Source organism: Oncorhynchus keta, chromosome 1, assembly GCF_023373465.1.
Source record: "Oncorhynchus keta strain PuntledgeMale-10-30-2019 chromosome 1, Oket_V2, whole genome shotgun sequence".
Lineage (NCBI taxonomy): Eukaryota > Metazoa > Chordata > Actinopteri > Salmoniformes > Salmonidae > Oncorhynchus > Oncorhynchus keta.
In genome coordinates, this window is record NC_068421.1 from 65978766 (window position 1) to 66004858 (window position 26093).

Here is a 26093-nt window from a genome sequence, read left to right on the forward strand (position 1 = left end):
TAAAGCGCTGCGGCAGCGCAGGGCACTGTCATCCCCAGCATACTAAAATGCTAAAGTTGTCCATGACGAGATTCGAACATGCAACCTTTGGGATGCTAGACGTTTGCGTTGTATATCATTTTTGCCTTATGTAAGCTTCTGTCTTATGTAACCATACCAAATGTAACATATAATACTGATGTCAGTTTCCTGGATTTACGTTTACTATATTACGTTTAATCTATGAGACCACGCTGGTATAATGGTAAACATGTGCTATAGCATGGTGAATTAAATCTGTCTACATGGCTTTCGAGCAATTTGGGAAATTACATTTTATTTTCCGTGCCAAGCTGTCCATGTAAGAAACCTCTGTCAGAAGACACACTGATACTGTCCTCCATAGCTTTAGGCAAAATGTCACCGAAGTTATGTTGACCATGGAGAATGGTGAGAGAGAACATTGATAACAGAATGTTAAACAACAGTCTTTGTAAACTACAGTATATAACCTGTCAGAAATGTCCAGTTGATCAACTACTAGCCCATGTTAGGTAAATTAGGCTAATCAGCTATTTAAACCTTGTAGTTATCATGGCCAGATTGTGCCCATGGGGTCCTTGACCCCCAGGGGGACCACATTGATTTTGTTGACTCACTCAGGTATCATATGAACACAGGAGGCATAATGTGTAGAATTGCAGGAAATTAGTTTAAAAACTGCAGCCTAGGAAATGTGTGTGACCGATGTGTGTGACCGGACCTTCTCAAATAGTAGTTGAGTACCCCTGGTCAAAAAGCATGGTAGGAGAGGATGAGTAATGGGGAAGTGACACCACAAGAGAGAACACATTCCTACACATAAGTCCTCAATGTATGAATGTGTAACCTACTGCACACTGTCTGTATGAACAACAGTTTTACCCAGCATGGGTTTATTGTCCTGCAAATTATGTTCTGTAATAAATACAGCAGCCTACTACAACAGTTTTCCATCATCTTACGAAAACCATTTATATAATTCATTGCACATATTTCGGTTAATTCCATTTGTGACAACAGGGTGTACTACTGTTTACTGCATTTGAGGTATAAACCATAAAATGTGTGCTCAAGTTATTGTAATGTAAACTGAAGTAACATTTCAATTTATAACAATTTGAAGTTTAGACCATCCAGATATCGGTGTACATCAAACTTCAGGTATTAGTCGACAGGAATAAAAAACAAGACATCAAATAATAGCAAAGACATACTTACAAAAGCTTAACAATTAAATACAACATCCACATGAATCTAATCTGAAGAATATATATACACAGTACATCACTAAGAAAAATCAATCATTCAAAAAAATAGAAATGCGGGAGATAAACACAACAGCTTTATATTTTTCTTTATAAAAGACACATTATAAGATTAACAAATAACTCTACAACTAAATTTTATTATATAGCACTAGTTTTTATCACAATTACACAAATGCTACAGCGATCACACAACATGATGATATCTCGTTCTTTTGTCCTGAAGAGGAATTGCACCCAAATGTTCTTGACCCATACACTGGTCAGAGCGTCCTGCTTCTCTATGGATAAGCTGAGGCTACAAAAAGCACAAAGGTCCCAGGACAGCTCTGAGGTCTGTGTCCCAGTGGTCTCCCCTTCCCTCCATACGAACATCCCTGAGGGGCAGCAGCTCCATGTCCCCTCTGTGGATCTCTGTGCTTCCCCTCACTCGTACCTCCACCTCCACCTGAGTGACAAACATGGGAAAACAAGCTGAAAATACCTGTCTGTCATTACAGTACACAACATTGTTCTCACATTGCAGTAGCCCTGTCGTCTTTGTATTGGTCTTGACTGACATCAAGTGGCCAGGCCATGAATTACAATGGTTGTGTAGAATGAGTTGTTCTGTAGCTGACATAAAACAACAAATGTACTTGGTGTGTATAAAGGGTTACATTGTTCTTTGGGTCTTACTTCACAACCATTCTTCGATACTGTCATATAGCTTGAACCAATCTCCCCACCAGAGTCACCCAGAAAGTGAAGAACCCTGCTTGTTGCATTTTTCGTGATTTCTCTACTATTGTGGTTAAACGGGCAGGCGATGGTCAGGTGCTGAGAGGCAGAGTGGCTGTGTAACCGTAGAAATCGGAGCTGGACCACATCAAGACCAGCATACTCCGACTACAGTAGGAGGGGGAAATTATTTGGATCAGTTACAGTAATGTAGTTATAGATTTAATTATAAATGTAACATGCAGTATGTCTTACCTTATAGCCACCATCAAGCTGGCTAAACCACTGGATATACTTTTTTGACATGTTTTTTTCTGGTTCCCATTTTCCTATTATCTATAGAAAGATAAACCACAACATGCCTTTTCAAAATGAAAACAATACGTGTAAGTGAGAAATGGTGTGACCCATAATTGATGCTCACTAGAAAGCCTTCCTTAATATTCTGCTCAAGGGAGAGGCAAAGTTTTAGATACATCATTCATACTCGGATATTCTGTGCAACCACTTTCCCCAGTGTCCTGACTGATGCCAGGACCAGCTACTTACCTGTGACTGGACAGGAGGTATACAGGTCATCCCTCCTGCAGTGAAGTTACAGAAGACTTGCACGGCATCAAATGGGCAGCCCTGGTTAGGGTCCATGTAAAAGTGTCCTGGAAAGATCAGACACTGTTAGTTTTACAAAACATATTACTGGACAAAGGACTCTAGCTGTAAAAAGGAGGAGAGGAGGTTGGCTTTCACTTGATCTGTTACCTACATCAGCTCAGTGTTCTAACTGCTACCTGCTGAGCTCTACTCACCATCCTGCAGGTGTGGACGAATCAGCCCCAGCTCGTGGCAGGTGGTTGCAGGGCTGTCTTTGCTGCCTTGAGGCCAGCTGATGGAGCTGCTTGGGTTCTGGTCAGGCAGTGAGGTAAGCGTTCTCCTGGTCATGGCCCGTGTTTGCTGGGAAAACAGGGCCATCCAAAAAACAACTCACAATAGGTTTAACTAATAAATAAAGACTGATACATCATCAAATAACATTTTATTTGTCACATGCTTCGTAAACAACAGGTGTATACTAACAGTGAAATTATTACTTATGGACCCTTCCCAACAATGTAGAGAAAAAAAGAGAAATAATAGAAAAGTAAAATACATATTAATATATTTAATTATAAATACACAATGAGTAAAGATAACTTGGCTACATAAACAGGGTACCAGTACAGAGTCGATGTGCAGGGGTACCAGGTAATTGAGGTAGATATGTACATATAACGAGGAATAAAGTGACAGATAATAAACAGTATCAGCAGCGTATGTGATGAAACAAAGTTAGTGCAAAAAGGGTCAATGCAGATAGACCAGGTAGCTATTTGGTTAACTATTTAATGAACTATTTAGCAGTCTTATGGCTTCGGGGTAGAAGCTGTTCAGGGTCCTGTTGGTTCCAGACTTGGTGAATTGGTGCTGTTCAGTAGCATAGAAAACAGTCTACGACTTGGGTGGTTGGAGTCTTGGACAATTTTTTGCGACTTCCTCTATACTGCCCCAGTGATGTACTGGGCTGTACGCACTACTCTCTGTAGCGCCTTGTGGTTGGATGCCAAGCAGTTGCTTAACTGATGCAGCCAGACAAGATGCTCTCAGTGGTGCAGCTGTTGAACTTTTTCAGGGTCTGAGGGCCAATTCCAAATCTTTTAAGCCTTTGTGTTGGTGTGTGTGGACCATGATAGATCCTTAGTGATGTGGACACCGAGGAACTTGAAGCTCTCAACCTGCACCACTAAAGCCCCATCGATGTGAATGGGGACATGCTCTGCCCTGACTTTCCTGTAGTCCACAATCAGCTCCTTTGTCTTGCTGACGTTGAGGGAAAGATTGATGTTCGTCTGTGATCATGCCTACCACCGTTGTGTCGTCGGCAAACTTAATGATGGTGTTGGAGCTGAGCACGGCCACGCAGTCGTGGGTGAACAGGGAGTACAGGAGGGGACTAAGCAAGCACGCACATGTGTTGAGGGTCAGTGTGGCGGATGTGTTGTTGCCTACCCCGTCAGAAAGTCCAGGATCAAGTTGCAGAGGGAGGTGTTCAGTCCCAGGCTCCTTAGCTTAGTGATGAGCTTGGAAGGCACTATGGTGTGGAACGCTGAGCTGTAGTCAATGAACAGCATTCTCATTTAGGTGTTCCTTTTGTCCAGGTGGGGAAGGGTAGTTTGGAGTGCAATAGAGATTGTGTCATGTGGATCTGTTGGGGGATCCAGGGTGTCTGGGATGATGTTGTTAATGTGAGCCATGACCAGACTTTCAAAGTATTTAATGGTTCCACATGTGCTATGGGGCGATAGTCATTTAGGCAGGTTACCTTAGCGTTCTTTGGCACAGGGATTATGGTGGTCTGCTTGGACTATGGCGTATGATTCCTCCATTTGACAGTATAATAAAGAGGTATAGATTACAATAAATCGGGTACCAACTTTTTTGGATCCTCTTCTTTTACCAAGGGCTCCAGGTCGCCTGTTTCTTGGACGGCCAGGAGGACCTGGTTTTCCCTGTGACATAAATGGGGGCTTGCATTTACATGGGATCCATTATGTACTGTACTCTGCATTCTGGATGATTAAGTTACTGTTAATAATTTGGATCATAAGACTATAATGAATAATATAATTCTACGTACTGGTTGTCCACGCACACCTTTCAGTCCCTTAACTCCAGGCATTCCTTGTATCCCCTTCATTCCCTGTGAAGAGCATGGTGGATTTAGATGGAAACCATGGAAATATACCCAACAATAGACATTAGAATGCGAAATGGTTACTTACCCTATTTCCAAAGAGACCCTGTAAAATAAAACAAACACAATTTACCAAACAAGACTTCAAAATGTCATAATGTTAGCAAACTTATACTGGAAGAGATGAAGAAGGTTTGTGAAATAAGGACAAAATACATACAGGTAGACCAGGGAAGCCCTTTTTCCCAGGTGGACCACGAGGACCAATGTCTCCCTATAAATTACCAATACATTGACATAAACTGATAATACATTTGTGCTGATACTGTTGTGCAGCATGTATCAGGATATAATTCCTTTAAAACAATTCATATGGAAAAGAGATACCACCAGCTAACCTGTATGCCTTTTGGGCCGAGCCGCCCGTTATTCCCCGGCAGTCCTGGATTCCCCTAAAAGAAAACAGACTGAAGAGTCATCTGCTCTCTAAATATGAGGTGTGGTTCATTGATTTCCAAATACATTCCAAATGACCTACTTTGATTCCTCGTGGTCCAATATGTCCCTGCAGGCCTCTGCCGCCTGCCTGACCCTGAGAGATAACAGATATAAAGGAGCGATGATGTGACCACATAGAAAACTAATGCTGTTGTTTTACTCTATAACATACTGTAGGTGTTATTGAGTGTTGAGACATATACAGCACCTTTGATCCATGCTGGCCAAACTTCCCCTTTGCTCCTCCAAACCCTGGCATACCCTATGCAAAATAGCAATATCAGAGTGCTTAGTTATCAAGCATAAGAAAAAATGTTTGAGAATATAGACAGGGATTTATAAACATTAACATAAAGGTTACAAATGTATTTACCCTTGGCCCCATTGGCCCTGCAGGTCCTCGTTTTCCTTTTGATCCAAGATTACCCTTGACAAAACATTGGTGGAAGGTTCTGAATGTAAACCATGGCAAAATAAAGATGTTTGGCCAAATAGCTCTTGTTGTATTTCTATGTACATGCACTGTTGGATATCTCAATTAGTCAAACACAGGTCGTACCTTTGACCCTGGTGCTCCGTGACCACCACTCAATCCAGGTTGTCCACTTTGACCCTGTAACATTAATCATTAGAGTTGGGATGCATCAAGTTCCAACATACTGTGTACTTATACAGCCTTAAAAACACTATGCTTAAGTCAAGTCTGTATTTCACTCACCATCTTCCCTGGTAGACCAGGCCTCCCAAGGGTTCCTCTGTAACCAATATCACCCTGGAGACAAATAGAATCAAAGGAAGATCTATTAGACAATGTCCTGGGGCTACTGATTGACAAATATATACATTAAGATTATGCTTGGGAACCAGACAATGCTTACATTATCTCCTTCATTTCCTTCAACCCCCAGCAATCCATCCAAACCAGCAAGTCCCTGAGATAGAAAAGACAATGTAACAAACAGCTCAATAGGATCAACATCATCATAACACATTATATTGTATTTTCTGTGATAGGATCGTGCCCTATAGGGATACTTGCTGGCTTTCCAGATCTTCCAACTGGTCCATCCGGTCCCAATGGGCCTTCTTCTCCCTATAAGCAAGAGGAGGAAAATGTGGCACAGAAGAAAGGTTAAAATTGTACTGTTGACTCTTCGCTTGAATACATTGTGGGGGAAATCATTGTGGGCACGGTTGGGGAGTAACAGATTACATGTAATCTGATTGCAAAAAACTGTAGCTGTAATCATTTACATTACCAGCTAAAATAATGTAATCAAATTAAAGATACTTTAAAAAAACTAGATAACTTCTTGGATTACATGTTAAATTCACAAAGGATGTTTGTAAAAAAAACAAAAACATTATGACACCTTTGTTTCCTCAAGGACATTCAACTCAGCGCTGAAAAAGAAGCAAGTTTAAGTTTGTTCCACCTGAGCAAGTCTGAAAATAAGTCAGAGACTGCTATGACACACCAAATTTGTTTGATGGATCCCTTTTGTCTTCTAATTCCTTAAAGGGGAAAGTAGTCCAAAAGGAACTGAAAGTAATCAGTGCATTACTGAGTTTGGGTCATCCAAACTCCATTACTGATAACAATTTGACAGGTAGCTAGTAACTTTAATGGATTACATTTAGAAAGTAACCTACCCAACCCCGATTGTGGCGAGAGGGTGGAGTGTAGAGCAAGCATTGAAAGAAAGAACTGATTAAACTCACTGGTTTGCCTCTAACTCCCCTGCCTCCCCTCTTTCCTGGGCTGCCATGCAATCCCTTCATCAAAGATAAATGAGAAAGTCAGGTCAAACAAAGCCACTTCATATGAAGAGTGTGATATTTCAAGAGGGATTGTGTATTGCATGACACAACCTCTCACCTTTGGCCCTTCTATTCCTTTACCACCTTTCTCTCCAGGGGCACCAGCAGGCCCAGATCTGCCTTTACCTCCTGGAGACCCAGTGAACCCCCTCTTTCCCAATGTCCCCTGTGTACAAACATCCACAAAACATATTAAAACTTTAATCAAAAACAGCTAGTAAACTCTGTATTAAATCAAAATGAAATATCCCACCATTTTGCCTCCTGTTCCAGACTCTCCTTTCTTCCCCCTTGGACCTTGCAATCCCTGAGAAAAACATAAAGGAAGGAGAAGGAGAGTAGATGTGGAGGCTAAAACGATGAAAAAAAAGTTGAATGGTTATTTATCTAAAAGTTGCAGAGCAAAACGTACCAGGTCTCCTTTGATACCACCAGCCCCAGTCTTTCCCCTCTCCCCATAATCTCCCTGGGATCAAACACAAATTGTATTAAAATTGCATCATGGTAACTGAAATCCATATAAACTGGTTAAACAATATGAATTACTCAACATCCTTAAGGTATCTGGATAAGTGCATATGCTAAATGACTAACATGGTCATGTAAATGTAACAGATTGAATGGTGCATTACACCTTAAGTCCACCAAGTCCACTTTTTCCATCGACTCCTCTTTTTCCTGGTAAACCCTGCAATGACAGGACATTAAGTGTCCTATTATGTATTCTCAGGTTAAATTAACTCTAAATAATGTGCCTTGAAATCTGTCCTTACTGTTGGTCCTTTTGGTCCAACTAAGCCTGTAGGCCCAAACCTTCCAGGAGGCCCCTATAACATTAGAGAGAACACACCAGTCAGACACTCATTCCCAACCCAGAACATCTTTCTCAACAACATTTCAGCTTCATACTGTACTGTATATTTCCAAATAGTGGTACCATAACAACACTTACTGTGGTTCCGGGGAGCCCCTTCTCTCCCTTGGCACGGCCTCTTCCGGTGTTGCCCCCTGGTCCGTAACGCCCAGCGAGACCTGTAGGGCCTCTGATGCCCGGCTGGCCCTGTCAAGACACATCCACATCATCAGGAGACACAGAAATCAGGCAGTAATTTCAATCAAATTTATGGATTTATGTGGGGTTGAAAAAAATGATCTTGTTTGATGGTTTGTGACTCACCTTAAGTCCTGAAGCTCCTTCTTTCCCTCTGTCCCCTGATGGCCCTAAGTATCCCTGTGAATCAGAGGACACCAGCATTAGCTACTTTTTAAAGATATACTGTAAACTCACAGGAAGACTGATTCTAAGCCATCACAATCAAATTTTTTGAAAAAACACAACACCTACTTCTTTCCCCAGTGGGCCCTTTGGTCCTTGTTGCCCGTGGTTGCCTCTGTCTCCCTGGATCCCCTTTCCACCTCTTTCCCCCTGAACGCCCATCTTCCCCTTTTCACCCTAAGATATTCAAATGTCATATTGATCCTTTTTGTCGGTTGAATATCACAGTTATTGTCAACCATGATTAATACATCCTGTGATACTCACCGGTAGCCCCTTCAGTCCTGGTGGCCCCATTGGACCCCACAATCCAGTCGGGCCCTAAAGCACAGCAACACTTGTCCCTTCTTATGCAATCATTGTCTTTACCCATTGAGGATCAATGGATTTACATCAGACTCTTTAGTCAAAAATGTTATGCCTGTATTTTGGATGACCAAATCTAGATTTAGAATAAATAGAATGACTAAATAATCAATACAGTATAATCAATCTACCTCCTCACCATCGACACCAGCAACTCCCTTCTGTCCGATAGCTCCTCTGGACCCCTGCACAAACACAGGATATTTCAGAGGATTATAAAAAGACACTGGATACAGCTGATGCCCCAATGACATGGATAATGACAGAATATACAGTAGTATAGAGTATAGTTGTACCTTATCCCCATTGTCTGCCAATGGCCCAATACCTCCCTGTGGTCCATCTTTACCCTAGAATTTAAGGACATTCAAAATGTGAAGATATCAAAATGAAAGAAAATGTCAATCGCCCCACAATCGTTGAGAATACAGCAATCAATCAAATCGTCAAGGTAACTTACTGGGTAACCTACAACTCCACGGGGCCCAACTAATCCTGGGGGCCCCTTGTCCCCTGATGGCCCTTGGAGGCCCACCTCACCCCATGGTCCTATATTGCCTGCTATGCCCTGTATAAATAAGATCAATACACACCATTAAGAACATAAACTCTGAAATCAAGTACTTAACACGACATGCTCTAGTCTAGTGCTAAAACCAGGGTGTTTGGACAGTGTAGTAAACTACCGGCCAAAAGTTTAGAACACCTACTAATTCAAGGGTTTTTCTTAATTTTTTACTATTTACTACATTGTAAAATAATAGTGAAGACATCAAAACTATGAAATACCGCATGGAATCATGTAGTAAGCAAAAAATCAAAATATATTTTATATTTGAGATTCTTCAAATAGCCACCCTTTGCCTTGATGACAGCTTTGCACACTCTTGGCATTCTCTCAACCAGCTTCACCTGGAATGCTTTTCCAACAGTCTTGAAGGAGTTCCCACATATGCCATCTCAATTTGGTTGATGTTAGGCGATTGTGGAGGCCAGGTCATCTGATGCGGCACTCCATTACTCTCCTTCTAGGTAAAATAGCCCCTACACAGCCTGGAGGTGTGTTGGGTCATTATCCTGTTGAAAAACAAATGATAGTCCCACTAAGCCCAAAACAGGTGGGATGGCGTATTGCTGTACAATGCTGTGGTAGCCATGCGGGTTAAATAATAGGGCTATTTTCTATATACCCCCTACCTTGTCACAACACAACTGATTGGCTCAAACGCATTAAGAAGGAAAGAAATTCCACAAATAAACTTTTATGTAGGCACACATGTTCATTGAAATGCATTCCAGGTGACTACCTCATGAAGCTGGTTGAGAGAATGCCAAGAGTGTGCAAAGCTGTCATTAAGGTAAAGGGTGGCTACTTTGAAGAATATCAACTATAACATATTTTGATTTTGAAGTTTAACACTATTTTGATTATGACATGATTCCATATATGTTATTGCATAGTTTTGAGGTCTTTACTATTATACAATGTAGAAAATAGTAAACATAAAGAAAAACCCTTGAATGAGTAGGTGTTCCAAATGTTTTGACCGGAAGTGTAAATATTCAGGATTATTGGTACAGTTTAAGTTGTAAGTTTAGATATACCTTAGCCAAATACATTTAAACTCAGTTTTTCACAATTCCTGACATTCAATCCGAATAAAAATTCCCTGTCTTAGGTCAGTTAGGATCACCACTTTATTTTAAGAATGTGAAATGTAGTAGAGAGAATGATTTATTTCAGCTTTTATTTCTTTTATCAGATTCCCAGTGGGTCAGAAGTTTACATACACTCAATTAGTATTTGGTAGCATTGCCTTTAAATTGTTGAACTTGGGTTAAATGTTTCGGGTAGCCTTCCAGGAGCTTCCCACCATAAGTTGGGTGAATTTTGGTCCATTCCCCCTGACAGAGCTGGTGTAACTGAGTCAGGTTGGTAAGGCCTCTTTGCTCGCATACGCTTTTTCAGTTATGCCCACAAATTGTCTATGGGATTGAGTTCAGGGCTTTGTGATGGCCCCTCTAATACCTTGACCTTGTTTTACTTAAGCCATTTTGCCACAACTTTGGACCTATGCTTGGGATCATTGTCCATTTGGAAGACCCATTTGTGACCAAGTTTTAACTTCCTGACTGATGTCTTGAGATGTTGCTTCAACATATCCACGTAATTTTCCTCCCTCATGATGCCATCTATTTTGGGAAGTGCACCAGTCCCTCCTGCAGCAAAGCACCCCCACAACATGATGTTGCCACCCCCATGCTTCACGGCTGGGATGGTGTTCTTCGGCTTGCAGGCCTCCCCATTATTCCTCCAAACTTAACAATGGTCATTATGGCCAAACAGTTATATTTTTGTTTCATCAGACCAGAGGACATTAATCCAAAAAGTACGATCTTTGTCCCCATGTGCAGTTGCAAATCGTAGTCTGGCTTTTTTATGGCGGTTTTGGAGCAGTAGCTTCTTCCTTGCTAAGCGGCCTTTCAAGTTATGTCGATATTGGACTCGTTTTACTGTGGAAAAAGATACTTTTGTACCTGTTTCCTCCAGCATCTTCACAAGGTCCTTTGCTGTTGTTTTGGGATTGATTTGCACTTTTCGCACCAAAGTACGTTCATCTCTAGGAGACAGAACGTGTCTCCTTCCTGAGCGATATGACGGCTGCATGGTCCCATGTTGTTTATACTTGCGTACTACTGTTTGTACAGATAAAGTGGTACATTCAGGTATTTCTTTTGATTTTCCCATGATATCAAGCAAAGAGGCACTGAGTTTGAAGGTAGGTCTTCAAATACATCCACAGGTACACCTCCAATTGACTCAAATGATGTCAATTAACCTATCAGAAGCTTCTAAAGCCATGACATAATTTACTGGAATTTTCCAAGCTGTTTAAAGGCACAGTAAACGTAGTGTATGTAAACGTCTGACCCACTGGAATTGTGATACAGTAATTATAAGTGAAATAATCTGTCTGTAAACAATTGTTGTAAAAATGACTTGTCATGCACAAAGTATATGTCCTAACCGACTTGACAAAATTATAGTTTGTTAACCAAAAATGTGTTTTAATGACATACAACATACAGTAAGTGTATGTACAGTGCCTTGCGAAAGTATTCGGCCCCCTTGAACTTTGCGACCTTTTGCCACATTTCAGGCTTCAAACAAAGATATAAAACTGTATTTTTTTATGAAGAATCAACAACACGCGGGACACAATCATGAAGTGGAACGACATTTATTGGATATTTCAAACATTTTTAACAAATGAAAAACTGAAAAATTGGGCGTGCAAAATTATTCAGCCCCCTTAAATTAATACTTTGTAGCGCCACCTTTTGCTGCAATTCCAGCTGTCAGTCACTTGGGGTATGTCTCTATCAGTTTTGCATATCGAGAGACTGAAATTTTTTCCCATTCCTCCTTGCAAAACAGCTCGAGCTCAGTGAGGTTGGATGGAGAGCATTTGTGAAAAGCAGTTTTCAGTTCTTTCCACAGATTCTCGATTGGATTCAGGTCTGGACTTTGACTTGGCCATTCTAACACCTGGATATGTTTATTTTTGAACCATTCCATTGTAGATTTTGCTTTATGTTTTGGATCATTGTCTTGTTGGAAGACATCTCTGTCCCAGTGTCAGGTCTTTTGCAGACTCCATCAGGTTTTCTTCCAGAATGGTCCTGTATTTGGCTCCATCCATCTTCCCATCAATTTTAACCATCTTCCCTGTCCCTGCTGAAGAAAAGCAGGCCCAAACCATGATGCTGCCACCACCATGTTTGACAGTGGGGATGGTGTGTTCAGGGTGATGCTTTTACGCCAAACATAACGTTTTGAATTGTTGCCACAAAGTTCAATTTTGGTTTCATCTGACCAGAGCACCTTCTTCCACATGTTTGGTGTGTCTCCCAGGTGGCTTGTGGCAAACTTTAAACAACACTTTATGGATATCTTTAAGAAATGTCTTTCTTCTTGCCACTCTTCCATAAAGGCCAGATTTGTGCAATATACGACTGATTGTTGTCCTATGGACAGAGTGTCCCACCTCAGCTGTAGATCTCTGCAGTTCATCCAGAGTGATCATGGGCCTCTTGGCTGCATCTCTGATCAGTCTTCTCCTTGTATGAGCTGAAAGTTTAGAGGGACGGCCAGGTCTTGGTAGATTTGCAGTGGTCGGATAATCCTTCCATTTCAATATTATCGCTTGCACAGTGCTCCTTGGGATGTTTAAAGCTTGGGAAATCTTTTTGTATCAAAATCCGGCTTTAAACTTCTTCACAACAGTATCTCGGACCTGCCTGGTGTGTTCCTTGTACTACATGATGCTCTCTGCGCTTTTAACGGACCTCTGAGACTATCACAGTGCAGGTGCATTTATACGTAGACTTGATTACACACAGGTGGATTGTATTTATCATCATTAGTCATTTAGGTCAACATTGGATCATTCAGAGATCCTCACTGAACTTCTGGAGAGAGTTTGCTGCACTGAAAGTAAAGGGGCTGAATAATTTTGCACGCCCAATTTTTCCGTTTTTGATTTGTTAAAAAAGTTCGAAATATCCAATAAATGTTGTTCCACTTCATGATTGTGTCCCACTTGTTGTTGATTCTTCACAAAAAAATACAGTTTTATATCTTTATGTTTGAAGCCTGAAATGTGGCAAAAGGTCGCAAAGTTCAAGGGGGCCGAATACTTACACAAGGCACTGTAAACTTACGACTTCAACTGTATATACACTACCCTTCAAAAGTTTGGTTTCACTTTGAAATGTCTTTGGTTTTTATAATAACATACATGAAATTAGTTGCAAAATTAATAGGAAATATATTCAAGATGTTGACAAGGTTATAAATAATGATTTTTAATTGAAATAACAATTGTGTCCTTCAAACTTAGCTTTCGTCAAGGAATCCTCAATATGCAGCAATTACAGCCTTGCAGACCTTTGGCATTCTAGTTGCCAATTGTTTTAGGTAATCTGAAGAGATTTCACCCCATGCTTCCTGAAGCACCTCCCACAAGTTGGATTTGGCTTGACGGACACGGTTTACGTACCATATGGTCAAGCTGCTCCCACAACAGCTCAATAGGGTTGAGATCCGGTGACTGTGCTGGCCACTCCATTATAGACAGAACACCAGCTGACTGCTTCTTCCCTAAATAGTTCTTGCATAGTTTGGAGCTGTGTTTTGGGTCATTGTCCTGTTGTTGGAGGAAATTAAGTGCCGTCCACAGGGTATGGCATGGCTTTGCAAAAGGGAGTGATAGCCTTCCATCTTCAAGATTCCTTTTACCATGTACAAATCTCCCACTTTACCACCACAAAAGCACCCCCAGACCATCACATTGCCTCCACCATGCTTGACAGATGGCATCAAGCACTCATCAAGCATCTTTTAATTTTTTCTGTGTCTTACGAATATTCGTCTTTGTGATCGAAGCACATCAAACTTAGAATTGTCTGTCCATAACACTTTTTTCCAATCTTCCTCTGTCCAGTGTCTGTGTTATTTTGCAATCTTAATCTTTTCTTTTTATTGGCCAGTTTGAGATATGGCTTTTTCTTTGCAACTCTGCCTAGAAGGCCAGCATCCCGGAGTCGCCTCTTCACTGATGACATTGAGACTGGTGTTTTGAGGGAATATTTAATGAAGCTGCCAGTTGAGGACTTGTGAGTCGTCTGTTTCTCAAATTAGACACTCTAATGTACTTGTCCTCTTTCTCAGTTGTGCACCGGGGCCTCCCACTCCTCTTTCTATTCTGGTTAGGGCCAGTTTGCTCTGTTCTGTGAAGGGAGTAGTACACAGCGTTGAACAAGATCTTCAGTTTCTTGGCAATTTCTCGCATGGAATAGCCTTAACTTCACAGAACAAGAATAGACTGACAAGTTTCAGAAGAAAGTTATTTGTTTCTGGCCATTTTGAGCCTGTAATCGAAACCACAAATGCTGATGTGCCAGATACTCAACTAGTCTAAAGAAGGCCAGTTTTATTTCTTCTTTAATCCGAACAACAGTTTTCAGATGTGCTAACATAATTGCAAAACGGTTTTCTAATGATCAATTAGCCTTTTAAAATGAAAAACGTGGATTAGCTAACACAACGTGCCATTGGAACACAGGAGTGATGGTTGCTGATAATGGGCCTCTGTACACCTATGTACAGTAGATATTCCATAATGAAATTTGTAGTTTCCAGTTACAATAGTCATTTAGAACATTAACAATGTCGACGCTGTATTTCTGATCAATTTGATGTCATTTTAATGGACCAAAAATGGGCTTTTCTTTCAAAAACAAGGACATTTCTAAGTGACCAAAACTTTTGAATTGCCGTGTATATAAAAAAATGGCCCCTGTTGCAATGACTAAAATGTGGCTTAGTCTTACAGGAGCTCCTCTGTATCCCTGTATCCCTGTCAATCCCTGCACGCCCTGAAACACAATGTGAGAAAATGTCATGAGTCTCCATGTAGATTCAGTCAGACACACTTTATAAAGCTCTGAGAATAGAACTAATCTGACACTTACTGGACTTCCGCGTTTCCCCTTCGAACCTTCTTGACCTCTGTTTCCCTTCCGAAATCAACATATCAGTAAGCTATGTCCACACTATAGTATTACGAAACAGTTTATAACTCCTTTATTGCTTTATGGGAAACAATTTTTAATGTTTTGTATTTTAGGAGGTCCATTTCAGTACCTTCAGGCCAGGATTTCCCAGAAGGCCGTTCGGACCCTCTTTACCTTTGGCACCCTATGTAAAGGATGGTAAAACAAACTGACAAAAAAGATTGTGCTGATACACTGACAAACACAACTGCTTTGTCAGACATAGCTAAGTAAAAGAGTTAGGGAATGTTTATGGGGTAACGTGGACTTACCCTGACTCCTGGCTTTCCTGGCTTACCAGTGATCCCTCTACCACCAGAATCCCCCTGTTGACAAATAATATCCCCATGCTTGGTCAGTATGATAATTTTATCATCGCCTGTTGTAAATTAGTGTGTATAGCCAAGAACAGTACAATACTCACACTCTTCCCAACTGGACCTTGAATCCCTGGTGCCCCAGTCTTCCCCACCATTCCCTATGAAATCATATATAAATATACACTACATGACCAAAAGTATGTGGCCCCTGCTCATCAAATATCTCATTCCAAAATCATGGTCATTATTATGGAGTTGGTCCCCCCTTTGCTGCTATATCAGCCTCCACTTTTCTGTGAAGGCTTTCCACTAGATGTTGGAACATTGCTGCGGGGACTTGCTTCCATTCAGCCACAAGCGCATTAGTGAGGTTGGACACTGATTATGGGCGATTAGGCCTGGCTCGCAGCCGGCGTGCCAATTCATCCCAAAGGTGTTCGATGGGGTTGAGGTCAGGGCTCTGTACAGGCCAGTCAAGTTCTTCCTCACCAATCTCAACAGAACATTTCTGTATGGACCTCGCTTTGTGCACGGGGGCATTGTCATGCTTTAACAGGAAAGGTGCCTTCCCCAAAAAGTTGAAAGCACAGAATCGTCTAGAATATCATTGTATAAGAGCGTCTGCTAAATGACTTAAATGTAATGTAATGTATGCTGTAGCATTAAGATTTCCCTTCAGTGGAACTAAGGGGCCTAGCCTGAACCATGAAAAACAGCCCTAGACCATTATTCCTCCTCCACCAGCTTTTATAGTTGGTACTATGGATTTGGGCAGGTGGAGTCACTCCAGAGAACGCATTTCTACTGCTCCAGACTTCAATGGCGGTGAGCTTTACACCAATCCAGCCGATGCTTGGCATTGCGCATGGTGATCTTAGGCTTGTGTGCGGCTACTCGGCCATGGAAACCCATTTCATGAAGCTCCAGCGAACAGTTATTGTGCTGACATTCCATTCAGAGGCAGTTTGGAACTCGGTAGTGAGTGTTGCAACCGAGGACAGACAATTTTTACACGCTACAAACTTCAGCACTCAGTGGTCCCGTTCTGTGCGCTTGTGTGGCTTACCATTTCGCAGCTGAGCTGTTGTTGCTCTTAGATGTTTCCACTTCATAATAACAGCACTTAGAGTTGACCGGGGCAGCTCTAGTAGGGCAGAAATTTGACGAACTGACTTGTTGGAACTGAACTCTTCAGTAAGGCCATTCTACTGACAATGTTTGTCTATGAAGATTGAATGGGTGTGTGTTTGATTGTATACACCTGTCAGCAACGGGTGGGGCTGAAAAAGTCTAATCCACTAATTTGAAGGGGTGTCCGCATACTTTTGTATATATAGTGTATCAAAAGTGTAAGGTCAAGTAGTCCCAAAAAATGACCAAAAATCCCAAAATAGAAAATAATAATTGAAGTTGTAGAATACCTACCCTTAGTCCAGTAGATCCAGTATCCCCGTCAGATGCAGTTCCTCCGATGGGTCCCTAGAGGACAGGGATCATGGTCAAACCACACCTGTGATTGAAATAAACAGGACCATCTCTGGCACAGGACACATAGAGTATGATGGGATCTTACCGGGGGTCCATGTGTTCCATCCAGTCCCCTACCTCCTAGATAGCCTTGAAGTCCCTGAGTGGAGAAAGACAATTGTTCTGTTTTCATGTTCTCTTCCATTGCACTTTTCTGAACTCTGGCCCTCCTTAGTAATATGTACATGTGCAGGTGTGGCAAGGAGTGAAAATAACTGCATCCTTAAATAAAAGTTTTACCTTCAGCCCTTTCAGTCCAGTGACTCCTGGAATTCCAGTCCTCCCCTGTGTGATTCAAATCCAAGTGTTAGATGAAAACAAGACCTCAAACATACTGACCGGTCTCAATATATACCATGTTATAACATCAGATCTGTTCTTCAATGGTCTGGTGTATAGATCATTGGTGTGAGTGCATTTTTCTCAACTGATGATGGCAGGAAACTATATAGACAGAATAAGAAGTGTAGGTACTTAGGAACCTTAATACCGGGTTCTCCTTCAGCTCCTCTCTCTCCTGACTTCCCCATCTCTCCCTGTGGACAGGACAGACACATCAAGCCATAGTAAAACTGGTAGTCACATCTAAAATCAGAAATCTGTGATCATGTTTACTTGAAACAAGGTAAAAAATAGTATTTCACCACTGTATGATGGATGAAAGTCAATAATTCCTTGACCTTGATCATTCTGAATTGTCTCGTAAATGAAGACTATGCTATTCCCACTTACAAAAGGCCCTGGCAAACCGGCAAATCCTACTCGACCTTCTCGCCCCTGAGAAACCAACAAACAACAGCATCAGTACATCTCCTACTGGATTGGTACGCACCACTGAGATCAAAACGATGTTACAAGATTAATAAGTGGCAGATAGCAACAGAAATTGCAAGCTCTTCTAGTACCTTATCACCTCTAGGTCCAACAACGCCTGGCCCACCGCTAGGACCTCTGCCACCCTGCAAAGACAGAAGGACGGATTTTTAAAATACAATAGTCAATCTGGATAAGTACTGTACAAGGTATGTTAGCTCCACCTCCAGACTGCTCTTACCTTTGGCCCATCTTTTCCCTGCTTACCATTCTCCCCAATGATTCCATCATAACCCTGAAGAAACAGAAAGGTAAAGTACCATTACATCAGGATATGGTGATCTGAACAGGTGTAATGATATTACATCCCATTACAGTACTTTGCAGTGACCAGATTAAAGAGGTTCTACTTACTGTGGTTCCAGGAAATCCAGGGGGCCCCACTGGTCCAACATTACCTAGCAGCCCTGATGCTCCTCCTCTGCCTTTAAAGCCTCTTTTACCTGGAGGCCCGGGTCGACCCTGCCCATCAGGGAGGACAAGTAAATGAATGCACAGTGAAGGGATGGAAGGAGGTCAATTGCTAACAGATGCAAGCAAATACACAACTGTCATGTCTGACAGAAGAGTAGGTCACATAAAGCAACTTCTATACTGTATGTAGTAATGTTAGCCATGTGCATAATGTCCACTCACCTGGTCCCCTTTAAATCCTGGGTCACCCTTGTCACTTCTCTTAGATGCTTTGATCCCCTACAGGAGGAAGGTGAACATGGACAGACAGACAAACAAAGACAGCTACACAGTTAGTACTAGGCGGTTGGATATGAAGGGAAATATGAATTAGTAAGAAAACCCGCACAGAACATTTTCAGACTAAGTAAAGTTTCAGGGACAGGAAGAAACGACTACTGTATCATGGAATTTTTACTTTGTGGGACAAAACTACATGTCCTTATAGTGTTAACATGATTACTGTTAAATACTTAAGACTTAGATATCAACTCAATACAAAATAAAGAAATTGCTTTAAGTAATCTTACTGGGTCACCTGAGGGTCCAGTTTTTCCTGGTTTGCCATTGGCTCCCTGATAAGAAGGAAAAAACAGGCCAAGTTTGTGAATGACTTATTCAGTATAATTGGTTTAATAAAATACATTGCTTTGAGTTTTCAATTCTTACGTGTACATTCATGTGTGCTTACGTGAAGCCCAGAGAGTCCTGATTCTCCTATATTTCCCTCATCACCTGCGTCACCCTGTTTAAAAACATGAAGGATTGCGTAAGATTGTAGATTACAAGTCAAATTTATGGAAACATTCATCATAAATGCTTTAATAAATAAATGATTCAGCCTTGATTGATACTCACGGGATCCCCTTTCGGACCTGTAGGCCCATCTGCACCTGTTTTTCCCTGTGGACACATTCAAAACTTAATAAAGATAATAATAATAATAAGATAATAAATGTGAATTGATGATGGTCTATGATCACTGGCACAGATGTATGGATTGTGCATATTCTCTTGTGAGTAAATGTAGCATGATCAAATCAATGAGAGTGAGGAAAAAAATATCTGATTCTACCTGAGGTCCACGAACGCCAGAGAATCCAACAATCCCATCAGGACCTGGCTCTCCCTGGAATGAGAGACAATAATATGAATTGTGGACAAGTACATTTACCTAGATGTCAATTCAGCTTTCAATTCAGGAAGATTCATTCTCACCTGAGGCCTGAGTGGTCCCCTTAGGCCTCGCTCACCTGGTTGGCCCTAATGACAGACAGAGAGATTAGACAGGGCTGTTGACACATGTGGCTCAATACCTACAATATCATGCTCAAATGTGTCCTTACTGGTGGTCCATTGACTCCTGGTACCCCCTTTGGCCCTCTTGGCCCCATTTTGCCCTGAAAAGGAGATGTATAGGTTCATATAAGCAGCTTGGGTGACTTGGTTGACATTCATTTTAGAGCATATGATCCAATTGAGAGTGAAGCAGAATAACTTACAGGAGGGCCTGGTGATCCAACAAAACCAATGCCACCGATGTCTCCCTTAATAACAGAAAATACTCTCTCAAGACAGTGCAGACATTATTCAGAAGACAGGTAAATAACTGTGTTGTAACTGTTTTAATATACTCACAGGAGGTCCAGATGTTCCCGGGTAGCCCAGTTGTCCTCTGGCTCCAGGTATTCCCTACACAGCATGAAAAGAACAACTTAAACACTCAACATACTTCAACATGTTCATACTTAACATGAGGGTTCAGTATCAAACAGCTGATGTATCGTATCTGATGAAATAGCAATATTCAAAGGTAGGTATTACTCACTATGTATCCAGTGATCCCTATGAGCCCTCGGTTTCCTTTATTCCCCTGACGACAACAAAGACACAAGTTAGAATTCATGTTGAAACCCATTATGAACTTCAAATGAATCCCTCAATGTGTGATTGGGTTGCTCATTGAACTGAACCGATATCAATCTGGGATTAGCTGGAATGAAAATTAGCGTTCACAGCAGAGCTCCGGAACCAGTGAGGAAAAAGACTCAAGTGTGAGAACATTTAGTTCCATGAAAACAAGACACTCAGTCTGACCTTGTCTCCTTTCCGGCCTCTGTTTCCCTGGGGTCCTAGTTCTCCTTCATAACCCTTAACAATACACAGAATTACTGTTACAAAGAATTGGTGGCAAGACATACTGGTATGAATGTCTAGCCTACAAAACATTTCTTAATTGGGCCTTGCAGGGATTTATTGCACAACCAATCGATGGAAAGCTTGACGGCATATACTGCAGCTGGCAGTGCTGAAATGTCCAGTCACAATGAAACTTTCATGGTCAGAGTACAGTAAATAAGTTTGCCCTGCTTAAAACATTTACTTTGAGTGTCTGTAATCTGTCCACTGATATCTAATGTGTTTCTATTGGTCAAACTAAGATATAATCTACATAACGTTAGAAGTCCTAGCCATTCTTACCCACTCACCCAGCTCCCCTTTGCTGCCCTTCTCTCCTCTGTAACCCTGGAGACCCTGTTAGTACAAGTAGAGAGCTCTGTCAACAACACTGACACTGGAACAGTCTCTATTGATGTATAACACATGAAAACTCTTCAGTCTTTGTTAAATGTGTCCTACCTGTTCCCCAGGTGGTCCTGCAGGGCCATCATCAGAATTTATACCATCAAACCCATCACTCCCAGTTCTTCCTGGAGGCCCGGGCATCCCTGGTGGTCCAGGACCACCCTTGAATACAGACACGGACGGCATAAGATGAGGAATTCAGTCTCGGACTCGGACAATCCTATAGCCAATGATAATGGCAGACAACATGCAGCCCAAGGGCCATGATAAGTCCAGTTCAAGACTGAAAGCGACCCTCACAATTTTTAAATTAAATTGTATAGTAGTTCATTCCGTCAATGGCCAGTATAGATTTCACTGGGTGGCTTCCCCTCATTGGTTAGCAGACAAGTAGCCTCGTGTGACAGGCTTCCAAGTTCTTCTAGCCAGGATGCAGAACAAATGCGAGGGTACAGCGTCTCGTCTGGCTACACAAGACTAGCAGATAATGACCAACCCCGATAGTGGTGTTGTATACAATCAGAACAACAGCTTTCTGCACTTTCTGTGTCACAGCTGAGGTAACACTGTGGTGAAAGCGGTTCCTTCAGTATGTCAGCTGGGTTCACTGGCAATCAGATGTGGACAGCTTGCCCAGTCTGCTGCCATTGTGTAGTGCCACTATTGACACCGTCTGTCTGGGACAGCTTTGCATTACTGGGCTTCACAGCAGTAGCAGTGTGCCAAGGCAAAAAGAGCAACACTTAGCGGTGATGCATTTCAGACGCATGATCATTGAAAAAGAGCTCAAGCGCTAAGGTGCTGTTAACACTTATACTAATGACGCCCTGGGCACTCACTGGAAATGCTCAAGTGCTGCTGCTTCACAAACAGAAGTGCTGAAAGCAAAAGCAGTATGTGGTTTTTGGGCTCAGATCTCCAATGAATGCTAATGAGAGCACTGCGTTGACCTGTTGCCTGAAGTGGGTGTTGCTATGATACTGTGGAGTGTGGAAGCAGTCATCTGACTCATCTAACAGCATCCTGTGATCCTATTTCAGTGTTGTTAACATTCTGTGATAGCAGAGGAGGGAGAATAGAAACAGCAGATGGGTTAGCTTCACCTCACTGCTCTGTTTTAAGATCTCAGAGTTGAAGTAATTGTAGTTAACAGCTACATTCAGCATACCGTATAGACACACTTAACAGATACTTATCCTGTGTTCTTACGGTTGGAACTGCCAATTGGAATGAATCTATAATTTATTTGGGTGATCACATGCATATAATTACATTTCCACTCGTGTCCACATATCATTGACTGAGTTTCAACTCACAGGCAAAACAAGTTATGCCTCGGTGTAGACTGTGATCATATTCAGATAAAATGGAGATACCTACGATTTTTCCTCCATCTCCTTTTCGTCCTTGTTTTCCAGTAATTCCCGGGGGTCCCTGGAATACAAACAATCTCTTCTGTCAGTGAACAAGCATTATGAGAGTGATGTGTCAATCAGTAGAGTCTAATAATGAGCAATGTTGGGATACTGACATACAGTATACAGTTATACATTTACTCACAGGAGGTCCAGCATCCCCAGGGGGGCCAAGGGGCCCTGGAGGGCCCTTCAATCTCTGAGGATAAACAACCGTACATACAGTACATAGACTGGGTAATCATTTCAAAATACTAAATTATATTCCTTCTGATATGATGCAATAAATTACTTGATATTCTGCATTGACAATAAGCTGTGATTTAAACGCCTATGATTTGGCTACTATACTGCCACCTAAAGGGCATATTCTTCTAGTTGTTTCTGCCTAGAAACTACTGATATAGAGCTGAGATCACCTACCGGCCAAGTTGCAACAAGCTTTTTGTAGAATGTCTTTTTCTGCAAGAGAACAACAGTACACACATCTTTTAAAGAATTAATAAGAAATCAAAGGTCTGGGCAATGGTTCAATAATCAATGGCTTTATGCTGAAATATAATCACATTTTATAATCACTCAACCAAACAAGAATGCATTGACATAGCCTTTGTCGTGTACTATGAAACACAGTATAACAGCACCTTGAAGGCCTCCCACTCTTCCTCAGAGCTCTTGAACACTACGATGGCGGGCATCCCTGGTGGACCAATGGGGCCTCGGTAACCTGTGCGTCCAGTCCGGCCCATCCCGCCAGCGTAGCCCTGTCAGGAGACAATACACACTTAAGTGTTTTAAGAAATTCCACAATATGGAAACATCTGCATGCAGACCTGTATGTCAATAGGAATCCACACAGCACACTCTATAAATAATACTGAGCACCCAATAATAGTGGGCAACAGAATTATCATATGTGTCACTATGAGTAGTTTAGATTCAGTAGATATTGTGTGAAAAAATTAACACATACTTTATCCCCTTTTGGTCCAGGTGGCCCTGTCAAACCAGGTGGGCCCTGAAGTCCCTGGGAAAACAGTCCATTTCCATTAGTGTCTGTTTTCATCTATGACGTCTTGTATGATGTCTTGATACATGAAGTAAAACTTTTGTAAATCAATTACGATGAATTATCATTTAACTCCATTACCATTGAAGTTGTTTGCAATGACTGCATGCCCACTGCTAATGTACTGGTATTGATGAGTGCTTAAATTCTGCAATTCCAAAACCTACCACTGGAGGAGGCATGTGTCTTGCTTACATTTTTGGGCAAAAGACTCCCACCGGCCACACTGATTGATCAACAGCATCCCCACCCGCTTTCAATATGGGTAATTTCTATATATATACAGCATAATGGACCAAATCCCATCTGTAGGGCTTTGCTAGTACATTTAAATGACCCCATTCCTCCACCACCCTCGGCTTAATTCAATAAGCTCAATGCAAACTCAATTTCATATGAAGGTCTTCAGACAGCTATGCCCCTTCATAACGTCATAGTTTCATTGCTTGAAGGATGTTCTTGAACAATATGCAAATAATGGTGTTTGTATATTCAAGGATACATGTGTGCATGTTAAATGTTTCTCTGCTCATTCAAACAAACTTAGAAGAGAAATACAGGAAAATATGCTGAAACGTGCTCCAAAGTAATCCTCAAATGCGTGCCAATACTCCCCAAAACATGCTATGAAAACCATCACAAATATTTTCTTTAGCCAGCTAAAGTGTTCATGCCTCTGCTTTAGTGTGATGTGCATCTCGGTGAGTATGAGTGGAACTTTTTACCTGTTGCACTCGAAGCTCCGGTCTATAGGCTGTCCCTCGCTCTTTGAGTGCGTGTCTTGGTTGGTGATTGGCTGAAACGACAGGAACGGACAGGGTGTTCATCCTGGACTCGTACAGCATCCTCTGAGCTTTCAGAGACAGACCCTGTGTCAAAGGTTGAGTCCTTGCCCCTACTGTCATGGCGATGAACCTTTGACCTCTCTGCTCAGTGTCTCTGAGGAAACAGAAGTAAAACTCGGGCCACAGAGAGTCTGAGGGGTGCATGCTGTGAGGGTACTGTGTCAAAGGACATATGCTGTGTACTTTACCTGGCACACTGGCAGGAGGCAGAGGGGAAGGCGGCAGTTCCCGCTCTAATCCTCTCGGCTCCGGGGACATGAGCTCAGTTAGAACATCAGTTTTGACGGCTCCCCCATTATTTTTAAACTGCCTTGTGTTGACTTGAGTGATGTCGTGTGCCAACCTGCTGTCGCCTACATCTGTTTCCTCTGTCTCTGATTCCTTATCATTGTCCTCATCAACTTCTTCCATTTCTGTGTCCATCTCTTCTGCTGACTCGAACTCTGTCTTTGTTTCTGTGTCTGTCTCTAGATCCTCTGTGGGTGGCTCCTGGGATAAAACTTTATCCCCCTTCTCTATGACTTGTCCAGAATCTGTCAAAGTCTTTGTCACAGTCTTTTGGCCCCTTTGTCTCTTTGAAGCTTTGTCACCTGTTGATGTGGAAGTGATATCAGTGGTGTTTTGATGTGTTGGAGATTGTCCCAGAGGCTCCTCTGCCTCTAGTGCTGTCTTTCTCCCTGTGACAGTGCTATTATTTGGAGGTAGCACTGGAGGCAGAGGAATCACAGCCTGCCTCAGTAGCTCCTCCGCATCTATTTTCTTGAATTCCAAAAGATTGGGTTTTATGGTGTGTTCTAAGGACCATGTTTGTCTTGTAGGCCCAAAGCCCTGTTTGGGTTCAGGTGGGATCTGTAAATCATCTAACCTCACTGATGTATTTCTCCCTGAGCCTATTGATTCTCCATCACTGTCTGACTCCTGGATCAGCAGGGCTGGTTCAGTGGGGTTTTCTGACCATGCAGTGGGACTGAGAACGGCTGTCTCCACTGTCTGAGATGGTACTACTACACCTTTCATGCCAGAGACATCTCTGGCTGTATTGGTTTGGTTTGGCTGATGAAGAGATCCAGCGGTTTGTGAATATACTGTTCTGTTTCTAGTGATCTTTGCTGCTTTATCATCCTGCAGTGTGGAAGTTTCATTCAGCCATCCTATCTTCTGAGTGAGCTTTAATTTGTCTGTTTCAGGTGTTATCCTTGTCTTTCTCTGTGTCTCTGGCACTGACTGAGCTCTTACAGATGGCAATGACTGTGCTGATAGGTTAGAGTTCTTGGCTGTGTCCTGCTCTGCAGTCTGATCTCTCAGCCTGGGTCCATGAGACTCTTCTCTGAATGTTGCCCTGGTCGCAACTCGACCAAGCACCTTCTCAGCAGCTAAAATCACTTTCTCCTGGAATAAGTTGAAATAAAAACTAATGTAAGATGTTAATTCTCATGTCCATTTTAAAAATAAGAATCTAAGCAGGATTGTTATATGCCTGTAAAGAAAAGAGTGTGCTTAAAAGAAGACCGCCCTCAAATACAGGTTATTATTCTTTCATAAACCTTGCACTCTCATGCAGACTGTTTTCATGACCCTATGGAGCCACCGAACAGACAGACATGGAATTGTGGTGAAGTTAAAATTCCAAGCATTAGTGTCACACAAACAAAACATTATTCTTATCAGTTACATATAGCATTATTGATGGTC

The 26093-nt window shown here is 41.9% G+C and overlaps 1 protein-coding gene across 3 annotated transcripts in view; it reads right to left on the minus strand.

The window, feature by feature from the left end:
- Nucleotides 1-1566: 1566 nt before the first annotated feature.
- si:dkey-21p1.3 (collagen alpha-1(I) chain) overlaps nt 1567-26093 on the minus strand; it is a 29631-nt gene continuing 5104 nt past the window's right edge. The window contains exons 4-66 of one of the 3 annotated variants that reach the window (XM_035782299.2): nt 24590-25790; nt 24282-24352; nt 23461-23514; nt 23132-23251; nt 22911-22949; nt 22633-22686; nt 22453-22506; nt 21127-21234; nt 20968-21021; nt 20584-20637; nt 20315-20359; nt 20125-20178; nt 19989-20033; nt 19833-19886; nt 19705-19749; nt 19562-19615; nt 19345-19389; nt 19178-19231; nt 19017-19061; nt 18670-18726; nt 18388-18495; nt 18215-18268; nt 18066-18119; nt 17893-17937; nt 17643-17696; nt 17401-17445; nt 17207-17260; nt 17059-17112; nt 15738-15791; nt 15586-15639; nt 15405-15458; nt 15233-15277; nt 15092-15136; nt 9156-9263; nt 8992-9045; nt 8827-8880; nt 8597-8650; nt 8399-8506; nt 8231-8284; nt 8006-8113; nt 7827-7880; nt 7688-7741; nt 7466-7519; nt 7307-7360; nt 7112-7219; nt 6955-7008; nt 6272-6325; nt 6111-6164; nt 5951-6004; nt 5792-5845; nt 5606-5659; nt 5441-5494; nt 5273-5326; nt 5133-5186; nt 4955-5008; nt 4823-4840; nt 4678-4740; nt 4475-4549; nt 2813-2957; nt 2556-2662; nt 2262-2342; nt 1965-2174; nt 1567-1734 (exon numbers count right to left, since the gene is read on the minus strand). In XM_035782299.2, the coding sequence (XP_035638192.1) occupies nt 1585-1734; nt 1965-2174; nt 2262-2342; nt 2556-2662; nt 2813-2957; nt 4475-4549; nt 4678-4740; nt 4823-4840; nt 4955-5008; nt 5133-5186; nt 5273-5326; nt 5441-5494; nt 5606-5659; nt 5792-5845; nt 5951-6004; nt 6111-6164; nt 6272-6325; nt 6955-7008; nt 7112-7219; nt 7307-7360; nt 7466-7519; nt 7688-7741; nt 7827-7880; nt 8006-8113; nt 8231-8284; nt 8399-8506; nt 8597-8650; nt 8827-8880; nt 8992-9045; nt 9156-9263; nt 15092-15136; nt 15233-15277; nt 15405-15458; nt 15586-15639; nt 15738-15791; nt 17059-17112; nt 17207-17260; nt 17401-17445; nt 17643-17696; nt 17893-17937; nt 18066-18119; nt 18215-18268; nt 18388-18495; nt 18670-18726; nt 19017-19061; nt 19178-19231; nt 19345-19389; nt 19562-19615; nt 19705-19749; nt 19833-19886; nt 19989-20033; nt 20125-20178; nt 20315-20359; nt 20584-20637; nt 20968-21021; nt 21127-21234; nt 22453-22506; nt 22633-22686; nt 22911-22949; nt 23132-23251; nt 23461-23514; nt 24282-24352; nt 24590-25790 (5280 nt within the window). In that variant the 3' untranslated portion in view covers nt 1567-1584. Of the gene's footprint in view, nt 1735-1964; nt 2175-2261; nt 2343-2555; nt 2663-2812; nt 2958-4474; nt 4550-4677; nt 4741-4822; nt 4841-4954; nt 5009-5132; nt 5187-5272; nt 5327-5440; nt 5495-5605; nt 5660-5791; nt 5846-5950; nt 6005-6110; nt 6165-6271; nt 6326-6954; nt 7009-7111; nt 7220-7306; nt 7361-7465; nt 7520-7687; nt 7742-7826; nt 7881-8005; nt 8114-8230; nt 8285-8398; nt 8507-8596; nt 8651-8826; nt 8881-8991; nt 9046-9155; nt 9264-15091; nt 15137-15232; nt 15278-15404; nt 15459-15585; nt 15640-15737; nt 15792-17058; nt 17113-17206; nt 17261-17400; nt 17446-17642; nt 17697-17892; nt 17938-18065; nt 18120-18214; nt 18269-18387; nt 18496-18669; nt 18727-19016; nt 19062-19177; nt 19232-19344; nt 19390-19561; nt 19616-19704; nt 19750-19832; nt 19887-19988; nt 20034-20124; nt 20179-20314; nt 20360-20583; nt 20638-20967; nt 21022-21126; nt 21235-22448; nt 22507-22632; nt 22687-22910; nt 22950-23131; nt 23252-23460; nt 23515-24281; nt 25791-26093 lie in introns of those variants that run through there. The other 2 variants (XM_052458062.1, XM_052458068.1) reach the window with 2 other exon arrangements.